At 42.2% G+C, this 21,144-nt stretch overlaps 1 protein-coding gene across 1 annotated transcript in view; it reads left to right on the forward strand.

Moving 5' to 3' along the window:
- Positions 1–21,144, forward strand: part of LOC143959416 (kelch domain-containing protein 2-like) — a 56,370-nt gene that overhangs the window by 26,013 nt on the left and 9,213 nt on the right. The window contains exons 2-8 of the mRNA XM_077468058.1: positions 2,939–3,124; positions 8,621–8,711; positions 10,154–10,343; positions 10,517–10,639; positions 10,983–11,170; positions 11,277–11,473; positions 13,362–13,453. Coding sequence (XP_077324184.1) covers positions 2,939–3,124; positions 8,621–8,711; positions 10,154–10,343; positions 10,517–10,639; positions 10,983–11,170; positions 11,277–11,473; positions 13,362–13,453 — 1,067 coding nt within the window. The remainder of the gene's footprint in view (positions 1–2,938; positions 3,125–8,620; positions 8,712–10,153; positions 10,344–10,516; positions 10,640–10,982; positions 11,171–11,276; positions 11,474–13,361; positions 13,454–21,144) is intronic.

The raw sequence follows: 21,144 nt of genomic DNA on the forward strand, positions 1-21,144 counted from the left end.
AAAACAACATTTTATGGCAAATGAAAAAACTTTTTATTTATTTTTTTCAAAAATTTCGGTCTTTTGTTTTTCTCAAATTTCGGTCTTTTTTTTAGTTTGTTTACCAAAAAATAAAAACCCAAGAGGTGATCAAATACCACCAAAGGAAAGCAGCTATGTTTGTGGGAAGAAAATGATAAAAATGTAGTTTGGGTACAATGTTGCTTGACCGCGCAATTGTTGTTCAAAGTGCGACAGCGCTGAAAGCTGAAAATTGTCCTGGGCAGGAAGGGACGAAAGTGCCTGGTATTGAAGTGGTTAAAGCACCTCGTGCAAAATAAAGGAAAACCTGTAAACGTGGCCTGTTGGGGGTACTTGAGGACATGGTTGAGAGCCACTGCCGTAAGAGACCCAGTTTGGGAATATTTTTAATGAAGTTCCTCCTCGTAATGGGTAAAGCAGGTATACATGCAAAATGCAAGTAATGCAACAAAGAGATGCAAGGCCTGGTGGCCCGAATGAAACAACATCATGAGAAGATGTGCTGTGATGAAAGGACCATGTTTGACGTGGTTTTTTTTTTTTCAAAGGAAAAAATGCACTTACAAAGTGCAACAGAGTTATACAATATTAGAAGCAAGTTCAAAAGGCATTTCTCTCTGCGAGTATTACACAGCAATCAATGATGTAGAAATAGAAAAAGGAACAACAACCATGCCCAGCAGCAATAAATTAATTGGCAATCAAATAACTAAGCCATGCCTGAAATTGCGATGTGTTTCACATCCAAAAAATGTAAGTTAAATAAAAAATTAAGATTGGGGGCCCTTCAGCCATGGACCATAGGACTTAAAACCCCAATTGGTCTTCTATGGGACCACTCAAGCTTTTGTCAGATGTACATAGAGATAAGTTCAGGAGGGGGAATGAAGCACGTTAGACATAGTGTTTTGTTAAGGAACATTTTTTTTCTACAGTTCCCTCTGATATATAACATTGAAGCTGCACAGTGCATGTCATTTATAAATATATGCGGTATAATAGCTGACTGTCCGCTGGTCTCCTCTCCCAATGCGATAGCTCCTTTTGAGGAGGGGAGGAGACTGGTGGGCAGTCACGTGAGCGCCGAACAGTGTTCTGACATAAGCTGTTATACCGCATATTTTTATAAATGAGATGCACTGCAGCGCTTAATGTTATATATCAGAGGGAACTGTAGAAAAAAATGTTTTTTTTAGAGCAGGATGGGAGGATTGGGGAGCTGACAGGCTGAGAGGGGAGACACAGGAGAGCAGGCTGCAGATGACAGGCACGCACAGATGACTCCGGTGTCAGAGCTCAGCAGCTCTGATAGATCGGAGTCGGGACAGAGAGGAGAGGGTAGAAACTGGCAGGATCAGCCAGGTTTTTCAGGTGTTACAAGGGGCCAAATGACACAGCACAAGCACTGTGCTGTATAACATGCTTTAAACAGGAACAGGATTTATTTTTATTTTTGTTGGGGGTTAACAAACACTTTAACGCATATTATGCTTGAACATATTACAAAACACCTTAATTCCTGGAATTCAGCTTTAATGACACTTTTTTTAAATACAAAATTATTAAGTAGGCCTTCTTTGTACTCAGCAAAAGTCATAAAGAGACTATTGTATTGAATTGCCACATGCCTTTATGTTAAATTATAAATTCGCTAATCTGTGTGATATTGTATTGTGTAGCTGCACCCTTGTGTTTTCTATAAGTAAACAATTGGCTGACAGAGTACTGGATGGCCAATCTGATTGCATGATGATTAGTGTCAGTATGTTGATGTTATTAGATTTGCCAAAGGATGGGATACATGTCATTACCAGCAACAGGCATATGTGTGAATGGCTTTTTAGTAGACCATTCAGCTGACAAACTGCAGGTGATGGCAGTGCTGCTGGGTACACAGGATCCAAATATCAACCAGTTCAGAAAGGGACTGGCTGACATTTGGACAGTGTGTACAGTTGCCAGTCCAACAAAAGATCGCCCCCAAGAGTGGCTTCTGTCGAGCGGGCATGCTGGAAAACCAGTATCCAACTGGTGTGTTTTAATATGGTGGGGGGGGGGGGGTGTGGGTACCCGGTCGGGGCTGGTTGATTTCCTTTTTTTTTTCCTTTTCATCTTTATTTGGGCCAAAATGGCTGAGAAAGTGATCGGCTACTGGGAGCAAAGCCAATACAAGGTCAGACTTCAGACCAGCGTGGGCCAGATGAAAAAACAGTTGGTCTATGTCCTGGATGAGCATGATTGTGCAGAGCAAGTGCTTGCTTTGGCATCACACATAACCCTGAGGAGGAGCAGTCTTCACCACAGGATGCAGAAAGATATGACATTCAAGGTGGCCAACCTGACCCCTAGATGCCATCCTTGTTGGCCGACCTATAGCTACTGGGCTCCATTGATCCAACCCTCCAGAACCAGCAGCCTTCTACAGCATCAACAAATAGAATACCAACACTAGCTGCTAGCCAAACTACAGCTTAAAAAAATGGGTCTGCTGGTTTCATAGTGTTCAGAGAGTAGAAAATCCCCCTGGACAACTGTACAGAAATGGTGATATGGCCACAATTTTCCAGGGACTTGAAAAAACTTTTTGTCAGCACTGTATGCCCAATGAGCAAAGGCCTTGGTACCTTACACTAGGACTAAGAGGCAAGGCCTTGGAAACAATTCTAAATCTTCCAGAGCACCAAAGAAGAGGACATTAAACGGGCCATAACTCAATGGCACCATCTCCCTCCAAACATGTATAGCACATAGAGATTGTTTACTCTGGTTCCTGCTAAACCACTGTCATACCTACAGAGCAATTGATGCAATTCCTGTGTCCATTTGGCTATAACAAGCATGCCCCATTAGCTAAAAATTAGATAAGAATGCATTTTCATTAATTTCTTGGATTTTTTTTTTCTTTATATCTCTTCAGATTGCCATCTGATTCTCAAGAATCTTTCCAGCTTTCTGCACCAGTGTTGCCATCTCTTTCTTCCCAGCTCTTGCTTTTCAGTGTTGGGGATTGGTCTGGATTATCCCATGATAGTAAATATGAGGTCCAGCTGGAAGCAACTGGAGGTAAAAAAATCACCTTGGGAACACTGTCCCGTGAATCTAGGTAAGGTGTACACAAGTTAAACGTTTCTTTGATTTTCGTAATAACTGACCAGTATACGATTATCATTTATTACAATAATTGTGTGAAAATTCAGTAATGCATGAAAGGAATAACACTGATTTTAGATAGAAAGGCATTGTTTTATTTTAGTAATGGTTTTGTTTTCTATCTCTTCAGACTGTTCTCTGCTTTTATCAGACTTTGAAATAGGCTGTGGTAAACATAAAATGGTGCAGTTGATTGTGGAAAACAACAATTAGCGTTTTTTAATTTTTTTATTTTATACATATGCAGTGAAAATTGCGTACTGCGGTTTTATTTTGTTCTTTTGCTATATTTACTGTTAAAATAAGGCACCAGTATATACACAATTAAACTAAAGCTGTGATAAGTAAGCTGGGATAGTTGTAAAAGCTTTGGCATTTACCATTGTGAAAATTGTAGAAGAGCTGTTTACTAAGTCGTACAATAGCCATTACACAACACAATTATATACCACCATTTTCTTTTCTGAGGTAATGGTATAAGAGCTTACATTTATGAATTGGACTTGCTTCATACTCTTTGTAAAAATGGGCAGCATAGTATCTCAGTGGCTGTCATGCTTTTCTTGCTGGGGCCCTGAATTAGATTATATATATATATATATATATATATATATATATATATATATATATATATATATATATATATATATATATATATATATATATATTATCTATATATAGATAGATAGATAGATTATATATATATAGATAGATAGATAGATAGATAGATTATATAGATAGATAGATAGATAGATAGATAGATTATATATATATATATAGATAGATAGATAGATTATATATATATATATATATATAGATAGATTATATATATAATAAATATATTGGTTCAGTGGCAGCCCCAATAATTTCTATATAACCCATATGCTGATTGAATGCATTGTAAGCTCTACGGAGGTTTACTGGGATATATTTATAATGTGTCTTGTTATAAATGTACACCAAATGATTGCATTCTTTTTTTTCTACATTGTAGTATTTTTGTTTCTTATATAGCTGTTAGTTTTTAACTTGGATAATAAAGTATAGTGATTTTCTCATCCATTGAGGAACACACTTTAGGCTTTGGGTTAAACTGCCACCTACAGGACTGGACACTGACAAACATTTTTTGTCCAACCCAGATTAACCCTTTCCAATATCAGCATGGCATCAGTAGTTTTCTAGTGTCCTAGAACAATTGATTTCTTGTTTTACAGCTCTGCTGTGTTAAAAAAATAAAAAAATGTTTTTGCTAGCCCCCCCCCCCCTTTTTTTTTCTCTCTTAATTTTCAGAGCAGAACACTATCCAAGTCCAAACCCATTGGCATTTCCCTGTCTCTAAAGACTCAGTGACTGGGCTGGTTGGGCCGTGCATTGGGCGTTATCACAATTACTTAGGTTGCTGAGTGTCTTTATTCCCCATTCCCAGTGAATTTGCCGTAGGAGGGGTTAACGCTGTGGGAAGGAGTGCTGATATTATCCTCAGGGTGGATTGGCGTAAACTTGCATTATGTGTCTTCTCTGTCCCACCATACAGCATAAAGGGGGCATCTCACCACTGTTTCTTCTGCGTGAAAAAAAGCCTTGTAGAACTTTAATCTGTTAATCTGTTCTTTCTGCCCATCCAGAAGAAGTGGCTTTGGTCACCTCTAGCCATTAGACCCTTGCGACAGGGTTGCCACATGTCTGTTTCTAGACATGCAGGGGCACATTCTACTAACACATGCAGGGGCACATTCTACTAACAGTTCCGGGACTGCTTTCAGCATGCCTTCTGATGATGCCAACATCTGCGGCCCCTGAGGAGTCACAATCTACTGCTAATAATCCCAAATTAAAAGAGAACTGTTTTTGCTCTTATTGATACTGTATGCACCACTCTTAAAATAGAGGATCAGCCTGTTGCTTCTAACAGTGCTGTTTCCAGGCTTTAGTCATTTAAAATGCCTAAGATTGCAAAGAATTTACCATTGTACCTGCTTTTTCCAACTGTTTTGCTATGGAGATTGGAAACATCTTAAGCTGTTGGCTCCCCCTGAATGCTTATTGGCAGAGGAAGCGTGACTGCCAATTGCCCATTTTTGAGATGTACATTGCTGACACGACTTAAAAGTGAAGTTTTGCCCAAGACAGGCTGAGCTACCTCTCTTGCCAGGGTCAGACGTCTGTCTCCTTGACCCAGAAGAGCTTGCCTGTATGCTGAATGTGTTCCAGGACCTGTTTCCTAGGTAGGGAGTGCTGAGTGTGAATCGCCTGGCTTCCAGGTAAACAACAAACTAAATGGGCTTGTCTCCAGGTTTAGAGATTCTCTAGCAGAAGTGGTGGACGTTGTGGTTCTGTGGTATCAGCACATCATGATTTATTTCCTCCTACTGAAAGTTCTTCCTTGCCTGCTTTTGTGGATAGAAATGGAGGGGAGTTCTTGATAATTTTGCTCTCTGGACTGGCCTATTCAGATGTGGAATGCCAACCTGGTAAGATTCCTGGCAGGTGCTCTGTGGACCGGGCTTCTGTCCCAAGGACCGATTCTTCACCCACTTTACGGTCACTGGCATTGCAGGTATAGTTGTTGAAACCCAGGTTCTGAGAGACGGGGGGCATCCTAAGCCTGATTCATACAATTATAAAAGTTAGAAAATATACTTCTTGCAAGGTCTATCATCAGACATGAAAGATTTGCTTCACTTGGTGTGAATCTCAGGACTTGCACCCCAGGAGTTTCTTAGTGGGACAAATTGTCTTCTGTCTTTGGGTCTGGACCATTGTCTGGCTCTCAGTACTATCTAGGGTCAAGTTTCTGGCTCTTTCTATTTTGTTTCAGAGACTGTTGACCTCTGATTTAAGACTTTTGTACAATGGATCTCCCTCTAATCTTTCTCCTGTGACTTTGTGTGATATAAATTTCTCTGTGCTTCAGAAACTGCCTTTTGAATCCATTAGAAACATCCCTTACCCACAAGGATGTTTTAAGCCATTACCTCTGCAAGGTACACATTAGAACTGCCGTATCTTGAAAGAAACCCTTCATAGTTCTGCATAGGAAGTGGGGTTGAGGTCCTCTTTATGGCTCCAGTCCACCCACAGGAAATTTCCTTCCATTTTCTTGATGTGGTGCAGGCTGTGAGGGTTTCAGCCACTACTTCGTTTAGGAAATCGATTATTTTTTTCCCCATAAGGGTCCACAAGCTTTTTGTTCCACCATCTAGGTGGTTCAGGCAGGGTACAAACCAAGCTCGTGGTTTGGGTTTCAATCTTTCCTGTCAAGGTATACTCTACCAGATCTGTGAGTATTCCTTGGCTTTTGACATCAAGCAACTGTTTGCTAGATTTACAGGGCTGCCACCTGGTCTTCTGCTCACCCATTCTATCAGGAGGCTGTTGTGGCCTCATCTGATGCCAGCTTTGGGAGTAAAGTTCTTTGGATGGATGTTTGAGCTGCAGGCAGTCCCAAGTTTTCTGTTGTCTTGGCTTTTGTTGCCAGACTGCTTTTATAAAGTCCTGAAGGTTAAAGGAGAAGTCCAGCCTGAGCTTTTTAGGCTGGGCTTCGCCTATCAGAAGAATTCGTTCTGCACTCCTCTGACCCATTTTCAGTGGAGAGCAGTCTGAAGTCCCCTCTCCGCTGTTGTCACTGCAATGAGTCGAGGCAGAGCGTCATCCCGACCTCCGAAGTCTGGATCCGCCAGCTGCCTTGACTGATGGTAGTTTCAGCCTCTCAGCGAGCCGCTGAGACGGCCGTTCACTGCCACTCCACAGCTCAGCGCTCCAATGAGTATGGAGGAGCAGAGCAGGAGAGATGCAGACTTACAGGCAGCATCTCTCCACTCAAGGAGATGAGAGAACCGAGTCATCGGCGTTGTTCGGTGGCTCAGCTCTCAGTGCAGAGACACCGGGAGACAGCTGCAGCATTGGTCTGATGGGATATACCTAGGTAGGTGTGACTATAAAAACAAAACTCCTTCTCTTTTAAAGAATTCCTGTGACCTTCAATGAACAAGAAACTAAATAGGAGAATTTTTTTTTTTCTTTACTCACAGTAAAGTCCTTTTCATAGAGTCCACTGAGGGACACAGGTCCCACTACTCTGTGTTTATAATCATGTTGTTGATGCTGCTTTGCTACAAAAGTGAGGTGTGGTGGTCTGCCAGCACTGGAGCAGGGGGAGGTCCTCCCATCCCACCTTCTTGAAGATCCTCTCATCAGAGAATTCTCATCTCTCCATTTACATCCTGGATTCTCAGGCATTGTGTTTCCTTCTGCATTGTATTACCATGGTGGGTTACATGATCGGAATCTCATTGAAGTATGCCATGGTGCTGGCATGCCTCCACCATTGAGGAGTAACAGGAGATCTTGCTGTGACAAACATGTTGGGATTCTGACCTGTCCAGAACGATAATTGCTGTGCTTATGCCTTCAATGTAATAGGGTCTAATTACCCACCCTTGCCTGCTATCCTTTTTTGGATTAGAAGGGTTATTATACCATTATTTCTGAGCTATTCCTTTTTGGATCAGAGGGGTTACCATACCATTATTTTTGAGCAGCGTCAAATCCCCGTTCTGAATACATCACTGGTACATAAGCGACTTTTACTCTTCCAGCATCAAGCATCATTTCTCAATGCAAGGCTGCCACCTGGCCTGCTGTTCTTATTTTTATTTATTACCAGGTGGATGTTTGAGCCTCATCTAATGCTAGCTTTGGGTCTAAGGCTCCGTTCACACGGGGCGACGTGAGGCGACACGACTTGCCGTGCCGCGACCTGACAAGTCGCCCCCGTTCTGTACTACGGAACCGTTCTTAGAGGAGCGACTCGAGTCGCTCCGACTTAGAAAAAAGGTTCCTGTACTACTTTTGGGCGACCTCGGGGCGACTTGCATTGACTTCTATACAGAAGTCATTTGCAAGTCGCTGCTGAGGTCGCGGCAGGTCGCGGCGAGGCAGGTCGTGTCGCCTCGCATCGCCCCCTGTGTGAACCGAGCCTAAGTCATTTAGGCAACTTGAGCAACTGTGAGTCCCCAGTTTATGTTTTTGGGCTTGTTAGCAATTGTTTACTGTGTTGCCAACCCCTCAGCTGGACTGTTTTTGGATGTCTTGAAAGTGATCGACCTGTGGTCCTAAATCATTGATGAAGAAAATAGGATTTCACTGTAAATTATTATTTATTTTTTCGAAGTCTGAGGGACACAAGTACTCTGTGTTTTGATCATACTTTTGGTACTAGTTGGCTTGCTGGTAGTTGAAGGTGGTGGTTGGGGGGGGGGGTTTATTCTGGGCAGTTTTTTTCTTTCTTTAGTTTGCCAGTGTCCAGTTCTTCTGTGGGCAGTAGTATAACCCAATAGTGATTTAATTTATCCCTCAATGGACTACAAGAAGAGGATTTTATGGTTGGTGAGTACAAAAATCCAATATTTTGCCATGATCTTGATAAATGTATCTTGTACTGCAGGTGTTTCATCTGGGACTGTGATTCATGTAAAGATCTAACCTGTATGTTGAAGGACTCCAAGGTGCATGTCGCCATCCTTATACAAGGACAGGTAAAAATATGATATTGGTACATTGCAGTCAAAGTGAGGCCGTCGGATTTTAAAATATGTTGTTCTGGTACCTCAAGATGGCAAACCACACTCAAATTCTTGAACAAAGGGAACAAATAGGCTCCTTAAGCGACATAAGATAAGCTAAATTAGCAGTATATAATTCTTCCAATAGGTTATTTTAATGAATCCATTTGGTCTTTTGGTCAAAGTTCTAGGAGCCCTTTTAACAAGATGCATACAGGAGGCAAAGACGGCCTGCTTAGTTTCTCTGTTTTTGTGCAGTCATTTCTGTACTGCACTAGTCCCGACTATTTCCTTTTGTTGGTAGTTTTGAGTTTGGAATGTGCTTTCTTTTTTTTCTGCAGTATACAGTTCAAGCTCCTTACTGTCTAACATACACTGCAAGCCTACAGAAGATGCTAGTATTAAAAAAAAAAAAAATCAAACATTAATTTTGGAAGCTTGAACCTAATTGGTGATAAAGGAAAAATAGAGGGAGGAGCAGCATAGGTTCCAGGAATGTCTGCCTAAGGACCCTGTTCTGTGAAATATAACTACAGTGGATTTGTCAAAACTCAATAAAGACTTATTGGAATGTGAGAAACAAAAAATGTTTTTTTTTTGTTTGTTTTTTTGTTTTGTTTTTTAGCAACTTTTTTCCCAGACAATTTCCTGCGCAGTGCAGTGTGTACTCCCTGCAATCTATCAGCTGCCGAAGAGTAGAGCCTAGAAAGAACTGGCTGCTGTGGATTTGTGAGAGAAAACGCTCCAAACAGCTCCCCACTTTAATTCCTCCCAGGTGTTTTCTATCGGGTTGAGGTCAGGACTCTGTGCAGGCTAGTCAATTTATTCCACCCCAAACTCGCTCATCCATGTCTTTACAGACCATGTTTGTGCACTGGTGGTCATGTTGGAACAGGAAGGGGCCATCCCCCAAACTGTTCCCATAAAGTTGAAAATGTCTTGGTATGCTGACGCCTTAAGAGTTCCCTTCACTGCAATGAAGGGGCCAAGCCCAAACCCTGAAAAACAACCCCACACCATAATCCCCCTCCACCAAATGATTTGGACCAGTGCACAAAGCAAGGTCCTGGATGAGTGAGATTGGTGTGGAGGAGATTGACTGGGCTGCACAGAGTCCTGACCTCAACCCTCAACCTTTGGGATGAATTAGAGCAGAGAATGCGAGCCAGGCCTTCTTGTCCACATCAGTGCCTGACCTCACAAATGCGCTTCTGGAAGAATGGTCAAACATTCCCATAGACACACTCCTAAACCTTGTGGACAGCCTTCCCACAAGAGTAGAAGCTGTTATAGGGTGATATTGATATCAATATTGAACCCTACTGAGTAAGACTGGGATGCTAAAAAAAAAATGCATCCACCACATTTAATGACTGGTAAGCTGTAGTATAATAAATGTTTGTTCTTGGGTTAAGCTACATCATAAGAAGAATGAACCAAAACAAGAGAGCAGAAAGAGAAAACGATTGAAGGGTGAAGAAGAGAACATTTGTCCTAACAAGGGGCTTGTTAAAGGTGATACAGCAAAATCGAAGAATAAGAACAGCAAAAGTGCTCCATTGCCCAAGCCAGTAGCTGTTGCAAAAACAACCAATGGCATTTCAGGTATGTAAGGGATTTTTTAAAGATGGCATTTTATTTTAAAATGTAAGAAATATAACAGAGTTCCCCATTTTGCGTTTTAGCCTTCTAGAATATGAAATAATATAGTTATTAAGCTGTGGTCTGGCACAACAGAATTCACTCAGCTAAACTGTGTTTTTATTTTTTATATTTAGGTGTCCCATCAGGACGTTGGGGTCATACTTTATGCCCTGCTGATTCTGAAACCGTGATACTGATAGGGGGGCAAGGCACGCGCATGCAGTTCTGTAAGGATTCCATGTGGAAGCTTAAAACAGGTAAACATAATTTGGAATTCATTTTTTGCTCTAGAAGTGAGTGGTTTACTATTCAGTGGGGGAAGGTTTACTAAAATTGGTGCACTCGGCTTCTAACTTCAGCTTGCTCAGTTAAACCTTGAAAATAAAACCTGGAAGCTGATTGGTTTCTATGCAGAGTTGCACCAGATTTTGCATGTTGTAGCTTTGCTCCTTCTCACCTGAACTTCAAACATTTTTCATCAGTAGTTTTTCTATTTTTTAAATTTTCTTAGAGTGACATTAAACGTTTAAGATGTTTTTTTTGTTTTAGGCAGGTGGTTAGATTATTGATCTGGCTAATACATTATTCTTATGAATTTAGAGAAAAACACATGGTTTCCTTTGGAGACAGTAGCTGATGGTTCTACTCCAGAAGCGCGCACAGGTCACACTGCAGTCTTTGATCCAGAGAGCTGCCGGATTTATGTATTCGGAGGTTCCAAAAACAAGAAGTGGTTTAATGATGTTCATATCTTGGATACAGAGGCTTGGAGATGGAGAAGTGTTGAGGTTAGTGAGTACATGTGCTTCTTGCTTGTAGTATTTTTCTCTCATTTACCTGTTTTTTGGCTTTTTTAAACTGAAATTAACATTGCACTTTTATTCTCTCCTCTAGGCCCAGGGAAAAGTTCCTCCTCTCTCCTATCATTCTTGTTCCCTATTTCAGGGAGAATTATTTGTATATGGTGGGGTATTCCCTCGTCCAAACCCACAACCAGACGGTTGCAGTGACTCCGTATACATCTTTGATCCTCAGCATGAAATTTGGTACCAGCCCATTGTTTTAGGAAAAAAGCCTTCGGCTCGTTCAGGGTAAGAATTTTTTGCAGCACATTGAGCATGTGTGTCCAGACATAAAATGTAGCAAGGGGGCTTCTATGTGGCTTCCCTGGTCAAATATCTTCCATCTCTGTGGGATTTGATTTTTTTTGTACTTTTGTTCCTTCAGACACCCCTGTAGGTTTTAAACTTCCTCTGTCCATTAATTTACTCCTTTACTCATCCAATGAGGGGCACAGAAATTCCTGAGTCCTAGGAGGTAGGATGTCTTTTCCTCAGGTCTGCTAATTTTTCGATGGCTTTCCTTACTTTGTGGAATTTTTTCCTTTAATGACTTAATTCACTTTGCAGACACCATTGTTTGTTTGAGCTGGTGTCTGTATAGTAGCTATCTGGGTCTGCATTTCCACAGCCTAGCTTTAGAGGCTGTACTCCGACTTTGCTTGACTGGCCATGCGGGGCTACCCTAGTAATGTGAGTTTTGTGCATAGGGCTCTTCATTGGGCACTTTCCAGACCAGAACATTCTACATTAACCGCAGAATACTTTCCAGGTCCAGAGCTGTGGCACAGCCTCATGCAACTGTAAAATCTTTTTTTTTGGAGTCCCATTGAGGGACCCAAGTACAACGCCTCTGCTTTTTTTTGCTTTACCCTGGTGCCGTGTTTTCACAAAACTGAGGCATGCTGGCTAGAGTAGGAGTTATACAAGGTGGCCTTGCCAGTATCCTAAACCACATGTAGGCATCAGTATAATCTGAATTCCTGTGTCCCTCAATGGACTCCAAGAAAATGTTTTCACGGTAAGTTTAGAAATCTTATTTTACGGTGAGTACAAAAAAACATTTTTTTTCCATAAAGTGATACTAAAATCTTGTTTTTTATAAATAAAAATAACAAACATGTTATACTTACCTGTTTTGTGCAGTGGTTTTGCACAGTGCAGCCCAGATCCTCCTCTTCCCGGGTCCCTCTTTGGTGCTCCTGGCCCCTCCTTCCTGCTGAGTGCCCCCACAGCAAGCAGCTTGCTATGGGGGCACCCAAGCCGAGCCACAGCTCCCTGTGTCCATTCAGACACAAAGCGGTCTGGCCCCATCCCCTTTCTCTTCTCATTGGCTGACTGTCTTTAATTCACAGCAGTGGGAGCCAATGGCGCCATGCTGCTGTCTCAGCCAATGAGGAGGGGAGTTCCGGCAGCCGAGAAACTCCTACAAATTCGCTGGATCTAGATGGAGCTCAGGTAAGTGCTAAGGGGGGCTGCTGCACACAGAAGGCTTTTTATCTTAAAGGGGTTGTAAAGTCAGAAGGTTTTTTTATCTTTATACATTCTATGCATTAAGATAAAAAAAACCTGCAGCAGCCCCCTTAATGCTTACCTGAGCCCCATCTCCCTCCAGTGATGTCCACGACTGTCTTTGCTGTCCGGGACCCCCCCCCCCCCCCCCCAAATTGGCTGAGACATTGCTGCTGCGCCATTGGCTCTTGCTGCCGTCAAAGTCAGTTAGCCAATGAGGGTAGGGAGGGGGTGGGGCTGAACCGAAGCTCCGTGTCTGAATGAATACGCAAAGCTGTGCATTGGCTCGGGTGCCCCCATAGATAGCTGTTTGCTGCGGGGACACTCAAAGGGAGGAAGGGGCCATGAGAGCCGACGAGGGACTCGAGGAGAATCCAGGCTGCTCTGTGCAAAACCACTACACAGAGGAGGCAAGTATAACATGTTTGTTATTTTTACTGAAAAAAAAAAGACTTTACAATCGCCTAATGCATAGAATGAATTAAGATTAAAAGAAAAAAAAAAACCTTCTGCCTTTACAATCACTTTAAGTAATTAAAGACAAAGCAGTGTATGATATATATTTTGCCATCTGTAATTGTATATTCAGATGGGAGGCCTGTATAACGACTTGTTTCCTTCTGTTCAGGCACACTGCCAGCTTATTAAACAGGGAGCTTTACATATTTGGAGGTTGGGACACACCGCTGTGTTATAATGATCTCTTTCTGCTCGATCTGGGTAAGTGAGGTTTGTAAATATTGCAGAATAGTTTAAAGATACCTAAACGTATAGGAATCTATTTATAAAACATTTGTTAAAGCAGAACTCTGGGAAAAACCTTTTTTCCATGTCCTTGTTGCTGATCTCACACCTTCACTGACTATGCCATCCATGTTCTTCTGATCTCTGTAGTTCCTCTGCAATAGCCTGCTGATTTTGAAGAAAAACGTTACTGCCCTGTGTTATTCTGTTTGTAAAACCGCTGGCTGCTATTCCTCCTGTACTCCCAGCCAGCGGGCTTGTCACTTCCCACTTCTAGTTCTCCACAGCGAGCAGGGACTTGTAAATTCGACTCCCCATGCTCTCACAACCCCCGGTCTGTACGTCCATGGAGGTGGTTTCCTCTCCTCCTCCTCCGCTCCCTGCCAGCACCTCCCCCAATCAGCCCCAGACCCCGCCGCCAGGTGACAGAGCAGAGATCTTGGGCTGTGACAGATCTTGTATTTGAAACACTGATTTCCATACAGCCCCGCCTACTGGGCTGGCATCGGAGCAGGCCAGTGTGCTGTTAATCACAACGGCAGCCCAGGAGGCGGGACGTTACGGTGATTGGTGTTTGATATACATAATTTGTCACAGTGCAAGATCTCCACTCTGTGACCTGGCTGGTGTCTCATAATGATCACTGCTCTGCACCTAATGGGCTCTGATGAGACTGTACCTATGGGCTCTGATGAGACTGTACCTATGGGCTCTGTTGAGAGAGCCTATACAAGCACTGATTGCTGTTAGAAACATCTCAAAGCTGCAGCAGGAGGAGGAATATCTCTAATACTGAATATCAGCAGAGTACAGTGTGTAGAATATATAATTATGGGCATGTGTCTCTACAGTTCGGTAATGATTACATAAAGCAAGTAAGGGGAATATGTTTATCTCCTGCTGCGTCTGGAGGGGGAGAGCAAAGACATGCTTTGCATTTATAAGGCTGTAACCTATCCTGCTGTGTTACTGAGCAGTGGGGCTGGCTGCAAAATGAGGGGCGTCAATTATGTGGAAGTGGGCTTGTTTACATGTACAGGCCTAGAGTACCCTCCCACATTCAGTGCAATTCTAGAAGCATGATGGGAAGTGTAGTTGGCTAGAGAGAAGAGGATATGAGGTAATCGCTGTTCTAACAGCTCCTCCTTGGCAAAATACATGATGCATTTTTTGAACTACAGAGAGCACTTCCTGAAAATTCAATTAGACTTTTCCCTTCAATGGTAAGGAATTTCACAAATGTAATAATTTAGTGTTTTGTGTAGGGGGGTGTACTAATAGGGGATTTTTTGCTGATCCCAGAGATCTGATTTAAATGAACGTCACAACATTTGTGTAGGTTGCACAAATTTCCCTGTATTTCCTGTAATGATCTATCACCGCCATCTAGTGACCAAAATGCAATGAAATAACAATGCTGTAATAAATGGAAATAAAGGGAAATGTTGGGCACCCTACAAGAATGCTTGTAACATTTGTTCAACAATTTTTTTTTCAGATAGACTTTTTAATGAAATGTGTGTTTAATAAACTATTAAAATCGTTTTTATTGGTAAACTGCTTTCGTTTTCTTCCCTTTTTTTTTTTCATTTACAGTTAAAAATTGTTTTAAAGCAGGGGTCTCCAAACTTTTCAAGCAAAGGGACAATTTACTGTCCTTCAGACTTTAAGGGGGGCAGATTGTGGCCAGTGGGGGTAGAAAATATACCAGGCTAAGCCAGCATCAGAGAGAATAAACATATTTTTCAGGGTTGGTGGTTAGTAGGTGGAGGAATAGTACCCCATCATTGGTATTAGTGGGAGGAATAGCACCCTATCATTGGTGTCAGTGCAAGAGTAATGCCCCACTGTTTGGTGACAGTTGGAGGAGTAGTGCCCCACCAATGGTGTCAGTGGATGGAATAGTACTCAATCATTTATATTAGTGGGAGGAATAGTGCTCTATCATTGGTGTCCGTTCAAGAATAATGCCCCACTGTTTGGTGTCAGTTGGAGGAATAATGCCTCATATCATTGGGGAAGTATAGTGCCCCAAGGGCTGGATAAAGACTAGCAAAGGGCTGCACTGAAGGCGTTTTTTAGGCACTTTAGCGCTAAAAATGGTGCCTATAAAGCACCTGAAAAGTGTCTCATTTGCAGTCCCATTGTGAAAGCCCGAGTGCTTTCACACTGGGACACTGCACTGGCAGGACGTTAAAAAAAAGTCCTGCAAGCAGCATCTTTGGGGCGCTTTATATATACACAGCTCCTAAAGCATCCCCCGCCCATTGAAATCAATGGGCAACGCCTGCAATGGCGCTTTGCGTGCGATTAACCCTTTATTTGGCCGTTAGCGGGTGTTAAAAGTGCTCCGCTAGCAGCCGAAAAGCGGCTCTAAAACGACGGCAAAGCACCGCTAAAACTAGCGGTGCTTTACCGCTAACACGGCCACGCTGCCAATGTGAAAGGGAGGATGCATGAAATCTGAGGCATTATTGGGATTTGTTTTGTTTTTTTTGTGCAAATTGCCTCCACAGTGTTTTTTTTGTTTTTTTGTTTTTTTGTTTTTTTTACAGTCACTTTAAAATTCCAAATTGGCAGTACACCAATTAGTAAACCATTTGCAAGGAAAATTAAAAAAAAATAAAAAATCCTGTTTGCTTCTGACTGGACGATTGTATTTAGTACAACTTCAACTCATTCACAAAGCTAAATTAATTTTCTCTTTGCAAGGATAATTTTTACTTGGCTTAGTAGTTGAAGTAAACTTATGCTAAGATGTCCAATTATCATATTCATTCATTGATCACTGCCTTGTAATAATTAGAAATACCTTTTTTTAAATCCATTCTAGCCAGATAATTTTTCTTTCCTCAGCATTGCACAGTATGATCTGTGGGAGGAACTCAGCCACAGCATGTCGTGTATTGCTCATGTCACTGCTGTTGATTCTTCATGCGATCACGTGACTGCTATATATATATATATATATATATATATATATATATATATATATATATATATAATATATTGGACACCATCATGTGATCAGGAGGGCCAATCACAGAGCCCTCCTGGCATTCTGAGATGCGCTGTGTCTGGATGACACTCTTCTTCTGAACTACGTTCCTGAAATCCACTCAGGAGGAAGCGCCTACTAGGCCGTATATGTACAGTGGGAGATGGTTAAAGAGTCAAATTGCTGGAAGATTGAAGAACTACCCTTCCAGACTAAACCGTCATCGATGATAACGGATCCGCCCAGCAATGGGACAGAAAGGTATCATAGGTTGTTGCCTTGCAGATGATCTTTGGCAAGACCCCTTCACATGACGAAGATACTGCCCTGACCGAAAGTGCCTTTGTTCCCACTGGATTCTTGACTCCTTTGGCGATTTGCAGGTCTAAACTAAATTCTGGACTATTCTGATGTGCTTTCTTGTGAAAGCAAGGTGCTGTTTCCCATTGCTGAATGGAATGATAAACAGGTTGTCTGCCTGTCTCCAGGATGTTGCTTTGTCCATGTACCCAATGTGAAACGTTGCCTACATGCAGCTCATGCATAATCTTAAGTCAAGCTCTTGGAACAGTGGTAACATGATGTTTCAAGGTAAATGAAAGAACACAAGGTCTGAAAAGGGGAAGAGTTTGATAATCGAGTCCATTTGGAAACCACACATGTGCAGTTTCTTTCATCCTAGTTCTTGTAGCTGGAGATTATAGCTGTCTGGAAGGCTGACATTAGAGTGAGATTCCATGGAGAGCAAGGGTCAATAGAATAGAAAGGAGGTCCTGCAACCACATCAAGGACAGATTCTATGAGAGAAAAGGTACTCTTCATGGAGGTCTGATCTTTATGCTTTTCTCATATACTGCCTGACCATATGGTGAGATGCCCAATGCATACCCAGCAGATAGGACAGGGCATACTTGTGCACCCTTAACCGCTTAATCCCTAGACCATTTTGCAGCTAAAGGACCAGGCCCCTTTTTGCGATTCGGCACTGCGTCGCTTTAACTGAAAATTGCGCGGTCGTGCGACGTGGCTCCCAAACAAAATTGGCGTCCTTTTTTTCCTGCAAATAGAGATTTCTTTTGGTGGTATTTGATCACCTCTGTGGTTTTTATTTTTTGCGCTATAAACAAAAATAGAGCGACAATTTTGAAAAAAATGCAATATTTTTTACTTTTTGCTATAATAAATATCCCTATAAAATATATATATATATATATATATATATATATATAAAAAACTTTTTTTTCCTCAGTTTCAGCTGATACGTATTCTTCTACGTGTTTTTGGTAAAAAAAATCGCAATAAACGTTTGATTGATTTGTGCAAAAGTTATAGCATCTACAAAATAGGGGATAGTTTTATGGTATTTTTATTAATAATTTTTTTTTTTTACTAGTAATGGCAGTGATTTTTATTGTGACTGCGACTTAATGGCGGACACGTCGGACAATTTTGACACATTTGTGGGACCATTGGCATTAATACAGCGATCCATGCGATTAAAAATGCATTGATGTAAAAATGTCACTGGTAGTGAAGGGGTTAACACTAGGGGGCAGTGAAGGGATTAAGTGTGACCTAATGTGTGTTTCTTACTGGGGTGGGGGTGGCTTGGCGTGTGACATCACTGATCGTCCTTCCTTATGACAGGGAACAGACGATCAGTGACAGGCAACTAGGAAGCACAGGGAGAGGTTTATTTACACTTACCTCTCCCCGTTCTTCAGCTCTGTGAACCGATCGCGGGACACCGGCGGCTATCGGGTCCGCAGGTCCTGCGGTCGCGGAGTTCAAGACCGGGGTCGCGAGCGCGGCGGCGCGCACGTGACCCACGGCTGGGCTCTTAAAGGGCAACGTACCTGTACGTGCTTGTGCCCAGCCATGCCATTCTGCCGACGTATATCGGCGTGAGGTGGTCCTTAAGTGGTTAAAGTGTAATTACCCTCAAACCCATATTCAGGGCTAGCTGTAAGAACTCAAGAACGTGTGAAACTTCTGGCTTTTAGGGATTAAAGGTGACTGCACTGGCAAAACTTACAAACTTATCCCACATTCTGGCATTGAACCAGGAATTCGCATGATGTGGGCAGCATGACTGGAGGTTCCAATGCCAGTGACTGAAGAAGTGGGGGTCGCCCTATGGGTCAGAACTGAATCATCGCTATCACTTATGTCGCAAATGACCCATTTCTTCACAGCAATCTGAAAATCATGAGAATTGGAGGAAACGCATATCCCAGTTTAAAATTCCAGGGACATGAGACCAGCCATTCCCTCTGCTACAGAGATTCTCCTCCTGGCCAGAAGGTGCGTGCACTTGGCCTTGGTTGGCAGTGCCATTGTATCTAGTCCTGGATGCTCCCTACATTCATTGGAAAGTTTATTGATTCAGAGACCACTTGTGGTTCAATTTCTCTTGACTCCAGGTGTCTACTAGAACATTCTGAAAGCATAGGGGTTGTAAGTACTCATTAAAGTCACCAAGTTCTACTGTACCCACAGCGTTATAGACACTACTACCACCTTCGGATGTTGCCCTGGTGACGATTGTATGAGATGACCATCTTGTTGTCTCACTAAAGGCTTATAGCTATTCCTTTTGATTTGTGGGTTGAAGGCTTTCAGAGCTCAAAACACTGATCGGTTAACCATTGACCTTGAACAAGCTGATCGTGCAGATGTCCTCCCCATCCTGACTCGCTGGTGTCTGATGTAGCAGTAGTGCAGTCAGGGGCTAGCTTGTGGCAATTCTCATGTTGGTAACCCTCAGCCCCATAATATATGTGGGGTATTGCTAGGAACCATCAAGGTTAAGTGAATGGGCACTAAATACCACTGAAGGAGAACTTTATAGTTTCCACATGCATATGTATTGTGGGAACAGGATTTGGCTGTATTCCAGATTTATATCTGTTTAGCTTGTCCTAATTTAGCGGTTGTGTTTCATATAGAGAAGGGAAAACAAGCCTGGGGAATATGAGTGGTTTTTACACTCCACATTTCAAGTATTTTACCAAACTTTGTTGCTATTCTGAAGAAATAGCTGTTTATTTGCCAGAGTCCATGTGATCATGTAGACATTTGATAATTTGTGCCCAGTATGTTTGGATCACTGGGCAGGACCACATTAGGTGATAGAATGTACATGGCTGACCAGCACACCTGGGACATAATGAATAATTGGTTCGGATAGCCTGGGAGAGGCCCTCTTATTGTTTTCCAATATCTCGTCCCAGTCTGACTCTTCTATGGGGCCTATGTCTCCCTCCCATCTGGTTCTAGCAGTATCAGTGATCCGTGACACATAAAGTTTGTGGGTTTGGAAAGCCGTCTGCAAATTGGATTTGGATAGGGCATGTCTTATCTGTAGATATCAGAATAGCATATAGGAGGGCAGCTCGAACTCGTCTTTCAGTGATTGGAAATCTCGTACTCCGAGCAGGGCGATTACTTGATATAGGTATCCCCTTAGAGGCCCAGATGTCAACGTCCAGGATTAAAGTCAATTCCTTTATTTGGGGATTGTGCCACAAGGGTGTGTGTGAGTGGTAAAAGTCAGCGTCGGTTATTTTGAGCGCAATCTCCCAGACACGTCTGTGGTGTGATAGCAGGAAGCTCTGACTGTCGGCACCCCCCCACCCCCACACCTCTAAATATTACCTGCATCAGGGAGTGTGTGCTACGGCCTGGCTTCTTGCAAGTTAGGGTTTGGTATCTAGGTCCGTCAGATCTATGAAGGTGGTAAAAATGGGAGAGTTGGGCCGCTATGTAATATGAGTGGAAGTCTGGGAGGGCCACTCCTCCCGAGGAGGTTGGATTTTTTTAAGAGTATTCAACACTAATTTAGGTCTACTGGGTCCCCAAATGAAAGTGTTAATAATACTGTTTAGCGTTTTGAAGATTTTTAGAGGGATTAGAACGGGAGAATGCCAAAACATGTAAAAAATATTTGGAAGCAGGATCATTTTGTTAAGATTGATCCTCCCTGTCACTCCCAATGGGAGTTGTGACCAAGATTGCATGCAAGATTTCAGGAATGTGAATAGAGGTTCTGTATTATTTTTAAGATATTCTTGCGGCTCTTTAGTAATCCTTACCCCTAAGTATTGGATATGGGACACCCTGCTCAATGGGAGGGAAGCAGAGCAGCTAGACGGTGGGAATGAGTCTAAGGGTAAAATTTGGGACTTAGACCAATTTATACGCAGGCCCGAATGTTTACCGAATTCCTCTATGATCTGGAGGGCGAATAGCAAACCTTTAGTGAAACAAAGAACACATTAATCATGCCGTAACGGAAAAACAATATGGATAACAGGAAATGGAATCTCTGCCTTTATCAGAAAACTAGGCGCTGGCGATTGAGAAACTTATGTCTTAGGTTCACTATACACGTGAGGTATTGTCACGTGCGTTAGAGCAACAGTTCTAGCACTAGACCTCTGTAACTCTAAACTGGTAACCTGTAAACAATTTTAAAGTCTCACCTATGGAGATTTGAAGTATCAAAGTTTGGTGCCATTCCACAATGTGTGCGCAATTTTAAAGCGTGACATGTTGGGTATCTATTTACTCAGCGTAACATCATCTTTCACATTATACAAAAACATTGGGCTAACTTTACTGTTTTTATTTTGTTTTTTAATTCATTAAACTTTTTTTTTCCCAAAAG

Source organism: Lithobates pipiens, unplaced genomic scaffold (genome assembly GCF_037356315.1).
Source record: "Lithobates pipiens isolate NorthernLeopardFrog02 unplaced genomic scaffold, aLitPip1_a1.2 Scaffold_74, whole genome shotgun sequence".
NCBI classification, from domain to species: domain Eukaryota; kingdom Metazoa; phylum Chordata; class Amphibia; order Anura; family Ranidae; genus Lithobates; species Lithobates pipiens.